The following is a 6,519-nucleotide window of genomic DNA, read 5'->3' as shown; positions in this document are numbered from 1 at the left end:
TCATTTTCCCTAGGTATTGGGTTCACTTTTTATAATAAATTAATCTAGACGCAAAGCCTGCCTCCTCATCCAGACATTCATCTAAAAAACAGCTAGAGAATAAATACAGAATGAGCAGCTAGAGAATAAATTTCCCTAAAGTCACAAATAATAGGACTCTAGAGTTTCAGAGTACATATTTAAAATATACAATTTTTGGTGGGCTGGTATATGGAGGCATATTGGTGTGGGACAATCCCACTACAGTAGACCATTAACAACCACAGGTGGGATTTCATAATGAAACTTGGAGATTATAGGAAAAATAAACTAAAGATTCACTTATTTTACAACTTGCTCTCCTGTTCAGTCTCTTCTTTCTCACAGTAGAGAAAAATATAATATTTTCTTTTTTAAATTGGCATTTGGGAAAATAGAGTACTGTTTCTTCAATGTTATATTTTAATAGTGGGTTTGCACTGGGTTTTAGGTGCAAAATTAAATATTGAAGTATTTGGCTTGCCATAAGAAAGATTGCAGAGATGGATATGGGTCCAGTTAGGTAGGATAACAATTTTGGAAAATCATATAACTGGTGTCGGGCTGATTTAGTGGAAATAGAAATAGTTTAGTGAGAAGCAGCGTGGCTCAGTGGAATGAGCACGGGCTTGGGAGTCAGAGGTCATGGGTTCGAATTCCGGCTCTGTCACTTGTCAGCTGGGTGATTGTGGGCAAGTAACTTAACTTCTCTGTGCCTCAGTTCCCTCCTCTGTAAAATGGGGATTAAGACTGTGAGCCTCAAGTGGGACAACCTGATTACCCTGTATCTTCCCCAGTGCTTAGAACAGTGCTCTGCACATAGTAAGCACTTAACAAATACCAACATTATTATTATTAAGTTTATGGTAGAGTAGGCCAGGATGGCTTGGACTAGAGTGTTGAGGAAAGAACGGTTAATTTTTACCTTTTCGGGGAATGTAATTTAACCTGTTATTTTTTCCCCTGAGAGTCTGTCCTCCCCTCCCTCTTGACAATGAATACATTGATACCATTTATTAATATGGAAATTTAAAGAAAGGAAAGAACCAAGGGTTAAGCGTGGGAGATTTAGGAGTCAGTACATAGCGGTGGTAGTTAAGGCCATGGGAGTGGATGAGTTCCCCAAGTGGATGCATTTAAAGTGGGAAGAGAAGGAGACCTAGGACAAAATGGAGAAGCAGCAAGGCTTAGCAGATAGAGCATGGGCCTGGGAGTCAGAAGGACTTGGGTTCTAATCCTGACTCTGCCACTTGTCTGCTGTCCTACCTTAGGCAAGTCACTTAACTTCTCTATGCGTCAGTTACCTCAAATGTAAAATGAGGATTAAGACTGTGAGCCCTTCGCAGGACAGGGACTGTGTCCAAACTCATTAACTTGTATGTACCCTAGCACTTAGTACAGTGCCTGGTACATAGTAAGCACTTAAATACCATTAAAAAAAAGTTTTAAAAAAAGCATTGAGAGACCCCCAAGACGCAGAGGAAGAGCAAGTGAGAGCAATGAGACTGAGAAGGAGCAGCCAGAGAGATAAGAAAACATGATAAAATCCCTTTTTGAGTCTAGGACATTTTGTGAATCAATGTCCATTCTTCCTAGTGCTTAAAACTGTACTTTACACATTGTAAAACATGTAAACAATGATACTGTCATTTCTAAATCCTAGATTGCAATTGCCAGAGTTGTTCTTTTTAAAAGCATTTTGCCTGCATTTAAATATCTCTGGGATTTAACACGCTGCTTCTAGTTTTTGGTACGTTTGAAACAATTCAATCAAAAAGTGTACTATCCTTCTCTTTTGATTACACTCCTTGGAATAAACCTTCAAAGCCTGGCACACGATGTAGCCACATAGCTCCACATTAGACAGTCAAGGGAAATCATGTAGCAAGATACTACGCAACCCTGAGACTGTAGGGAATCAGGTTGTCCAGATAAAAGAAAACGAGTGGTATTATTATGATTATACACAGTATGGTATTGAATCAATAATTTGCCCGTGAGTTTGAGATTCCATATCTTTTGGTTAGAGGTGAATTTTAGCTAACATGCCCTGATGTTATCCCCGGTGTATGCTTTTAGCATTCAGTTGATTTCTTTAATATTACCTGCTTGAAAAATCCCACAGATATAAAGGACAAGGAAGGTGTGTGAGATGATGCCAGGCTAAACACAGGAAACGTTAACGGTGCCCTTTACCTCCACCCCTTCTTTCAAAGGCTAGACCGATGTTCAGATGGTCTTAAAGGGGATCTTACCTAGCCCTGGGTCATTATTCCATCAATCAGTGGTATTTTTTGAGCGACTACTGTGGACTCAGTAGTAAGAGCTTGGGAGAGCACGGTACAGAGTTGGTAGACACTTTTCCTGACCCACAAAAATCATCATAATAACAGTGGTATTAAGTACATACTATGTGCCAGGCCCTGTATGAGGCACTGAGAAAAGCTTACAAACTAGAGGGGGAAGCGGACATTAAAATGAATTATGGGTGTGGTCATAAGTGGTGTGGGCCTGAGGGTGGAGTGAATAGCAGGTCAGTAAAGGGTATAAATTCAAGCGCGTAGATGATGCAGAAGGTAGAGGGAAGGGAGATGTGAGAGATTAGTCCAGGAAAGCCTCTTGGAGGAGTTGTCCTCTAAAGGACCACAAGAGGTTCAATCAGTACCAAGGCCATCCCAAGGGACTGGTTTCACTTGGGTGGCTCAGAATCCAAATCTAAAGCAAAACTGCTCCGCTGAACCTGCCCCACAGTCAAACCCAACTGCAGTTGAGCTTTTGCAGTGAGGGCAGTTTTAGCTCATGCCCATTTCCTAAATGATCTTGGAATCCACCAGATAACTTAGCAAACATTTAGTTCTCCTTAAATAACTTTTTTTTTATTTTACAGGGACAGAAATAGAAGATGAACTCACTCAGCCATTTTAGAGATGTTTAACTTCTTATAGTTGACCTAAATTCCAATTTGGTTCCTTTCTATATTAAAAAAATTGTATTCTTTTTAACTTGTGGCTATCATTAGTTCATTTCTATTATTTGGTTTTCCTCATTGATGGATGGCGTCCCTAAGTCTTACAAGCTCTAATTAAAGAAGCATATGGGGATTGTCTTCATTTTCCTTTCTGTACGGATTTCTCCCTCATTTTTTTCCCCTACACGGATAGCTATATGTTGTGGCTAATTTATAACGTTCCATTTGGTATTCCGATCTTTCCCTAAAGCCTGTACAAACAGTTTGGTGGCCCTGGGCAAGTTGGTATTCTGTGGCCTGACCCACAACTACCGCAAACATTTCACTGTTTGCCACGAGCCACCTAACTTTAACATCCCTGTGCCTCCGTTTCCTCATCTGTAAAACTGGGATTAAATACCTTACACAGTGCTTGGAACCTCCACGTATAATTATTCCTAAAACAACTTGAAAAAGAAAGTGGTTCATCCAAGGACACAAACACAAAAGTAGCTATCCCTCAAATTGGAACATGCTACTCATTTTAAAAAAAAAGTATCGTGGTATTTTTTAAGTGCTTACTGTGTGCCAAAAATAAACCTTTAAGAACAGGAGCATGAGCTATGCCACATTGGGCTAGATCAATGATCCATTCATTTCTGGTAATAGCAACTAAATGCTTGAACAAATCTTGCAATGGAGGCCTTCCGTGACATCCATTCTGTTTCCCAGATATTTTTTCCCGTCCCATTCCCCTAAACTGGATGCTGAAAGGTACAATTTAGGGCAAAAAAAAGTTTCCTGATCTGTTCTGATGTCCTTATAAGTGGACTGCACTACTGCCTGGAGTTGCTTAGATGGAGCAGATGTGACAGGATCAATTTAAAGCCTAAATCCTGTTCTGCCTCAAAAAGTTCCTGTGCAAGGAATATCTGAGGTAATCAATCAGCATGGCTTAGTGGAAAGAACACGGACTTGGGAGTCAGAGGTCAAGGGATCCGAAACTTGTCAGCTCTGCGACTTTGGGCAAGTCACTTAACTTCTCTGTGCCTCAGTTACCTCATCTGTAAAATGGGGATTAAGACTGTGAACCCCACGTGGGACAACCCGATAACCTTGTATCTATCCCAGCGCTTAGAACAGTGTTTGGCACCTAGTAAGCGCTTAACAAATACCATTATTATTATTAATAATCACTTACTATGTGTAGAGCACTGTACTAAGTGCTTGAGAGAGTACACTCAATCACCTTGCCCCCTTCTAGCTCACCTCACTACTCTCCTACTTCAACCCAGCCTGCACACTTTGCTCCTCTAATGCTCACCTTCTCACCTATCTTGACTCCGACATCCTGCTTCTGGCCTAGAATTCCCTCCCTCCCTCCCTCCTCAAATCTGACGGGAAGTTACTCTCCCCTCCTTCAAGGCCTTATTGACGGCACATCTCCTCCAGGCCTTCCCTGACTAAATCGTGCCTTTCCTCTTCTCCCACTCCTTTCTGCATTGCCCTGCCTTGCTCCCTCTGTTCTTCTCCCCTCTCAACCCCAGAGCATTTATGTACGTATCTGGAATTTACTGATTTATATGAGGTCACTGAGGCTCAGAGAACTTTAGTGACTTGACCAAGGACACACAGCAGACAGGTGGCAGAGGAGGGATTAGAACCTTCCGATTCCCAGGCCCTTGCTCCATCCACTACACCACGCTGCTTCTGTGCTTAACGAACACCACAAACACCGAAAGCATCAAAATTTTTTTAAAAAAGGAGCTCACTTAGTGAGTTATGAAACAGAGGCTACGCCTTACGTAACTGAGCTACATAACGGCTAAGTAAAACGGGATAGCTCTGGCGGGAGGCCATAGATTAGTTATTTCTAGTGAGGGAGAGAAGGAAAGGAAGGAAAGGAGAAAGGAAAGGGAAAAGGGACAGGAAGGAAAGGGGAAAGGGAAAAGGAAAGGGAAATGGGAAAGGATGGAAAGGAGAAAGGAAAGGGAAAGGAAGGAGAAAGGAAAGGGAAAAGGAAAAAGGAGAAAGGAAAGGGAAAAGGGAAAGGAAGGAAAGGAGAAAGGAAAGGGAAAAGAAGGGGGAAGGAAAGGAGAAAGGGAAAAGGGAAAGCAAGGCGAAAGGAAAGGAATGAGAAAGGAAAGGGGAAATGAAGGAAATGGAAAAGGGAAAGAAAGATGAAAGGAAAGGGGAAAGGAAGGAAACGGAAAAGGGAAAGGAAGGCGAAAGGAAAGGGGAAAGGAAGGAAACGGAAAAGGGAAAGGAAGGTGAAAGGAATGGGGAAAGGAAGGAAACGGAAAAGGGAAAGGAAGGCAAAAGGAATGGGGAAAGGAAGGAAACGGAAAAGGAAGTCGAAAGGAAAGGGAAAAGGCGAAAGGAAGGAAAGGGAAAAGGGAAGGAGAAATGAAAGGGAAAAGGTTAAGGAAGGAAAGGAGAAAAGAAGGGAGGGAGGGAGGGAGTAGGGTCCGGTGCGGACCTCCTTCCTCGCTGTCGGCCCTCAGGCCCTGGCTCCTTCCTTCCTTCCTTCCCCCCCCCCCCCGCCCCGCAGGCCCCCACGCGCCGGGGTCTGTCTCCTGGCGGCCCCGTGCTCATCCGGGCCCCAGCGGCCCCAGCCAATGGGCGGCGCTGCCGGGCCCGGGGGGCGGGGCTTCTCCTCCTCCTCCTCCTCCTCCTCCTCCCCCGCGCGGGGCGGCCGGGGAGGGGGCGGGGCGGGGCGCGGGGGGCTCGAGGCGGGGGGGCGGGGTGGGGTGAGTCCGCCCGTCCCCGAGGCGCGGCGGCCGCGCGGGCGGAGCCAGCCAGGGCCGCGAGGCGGGGGGGAGGGGGGGGGGCAGACACACTTCGGAAACGTGAGGTGCCGGGGGTCACGTGGGGCGGCGGCAGCCAATGGGCGCGCGGGGGCGGGGCCGGGGCCGCTGAGGCGTTGGGAGCGGGAGCGGGAGCGGCGCCTTCGCCTCCGCCTCCGCCTCGGGGGACGCCCGACCTCCGCCCGCCTCTCTCCGCCCGCTTCCCGCCGTTCCCGGTCGGACGAGGACGAGGGAGGGGAAGGCGGGGGGGGGGGGGGGGGGGCCGTTGGGACCCGGAGCCCCCGCGTCTGGGCGGAGGGGAGGGAAGGCGCCCGCTGGGTCCTAAAGCCCGCCCGTTGGGTCCTAAAGCCCGCCGGGCCGCTCCCCCCCGGAGGCGTCTCCCCCATCGCCCCGCCGGGCGGGATGGGCGTCAACGCCGTCCACTGGTTCCGCAAGGGGCTGCGGCTCCACGACAACCCCGCCCTGCGGGACTGCGTCCGGGGCGCCGACACCGTCCGCTGCGTCTACATCCTCGACCCCTGGTTCGCAGGCTCCTCCAACGTGGGCATTAACAGGTGGCGGTGAGTGATGAGCGTTTATCCTTATAATAATGATGAGCGTGTTGGTAGCCGTTAAGCTACCGCTTCCGAGGTGCAGAGCGCTGTTCTAAGCGCGGGGGGGGGGGGGGGGCGCCGGGGTCATCAGGGGGGTCCCGCGTGAGGCTCGCGGGCTTCATCCCCATTTTCCAGAGGAGGTCACTGAGGCCCA

General features: G+C 47.6%; 1 protein-coding gene across 2 annotated transcripts in view; it reads left to right on the top strand.

Moving 5' to 3' along the window:
- The first annotated feature begins 6,052 nt into the window (after positions 1–6,052).
- Positions 6,053–6,519, top strand: part of CRY1 (cryptochrome circadian regulator 1) — a 33,115-nt gene continuing 32,648 nt past the window's right edge. Inside the window, exon 1 of one of the 2 annotated variants that reach the window (XM_029079241.2) lies at positions 6,053–6,332. In XM_029079241.2, the coding sequence (XP_028935074.1) occupies positions 6,175–6,332 (158 nt within the window). In that variant the 5' untranslated portion in view covers positions 6,053–6,174. The remainder of the gene's footprint in view (positions 6,333–6,519) is intronic. The other variant, XM_029079240.2, reaches the window with a different exon arrangement.

The sequence above is a fragment of the Ornithorhynchus anatinus genome, chromosome 14 (assembly GCF_004115215.2).
Source record: "Ornithorhynchus anatinus isolate Pmale09 chromosome 14, mOrnAna1.pri.v4, whole genome shotgun sequence".
NCBI classification, from domain to species: Eukaryota; Metazoa; Chordata; class Mammalia; order Monotremata; family Ornithorhynchidae; genus Ornithorhynchus; species Ornithorhynchus anatinus.
This window is presented reverse-complemented; position numbering and strand designations above follow the sequence as displayed.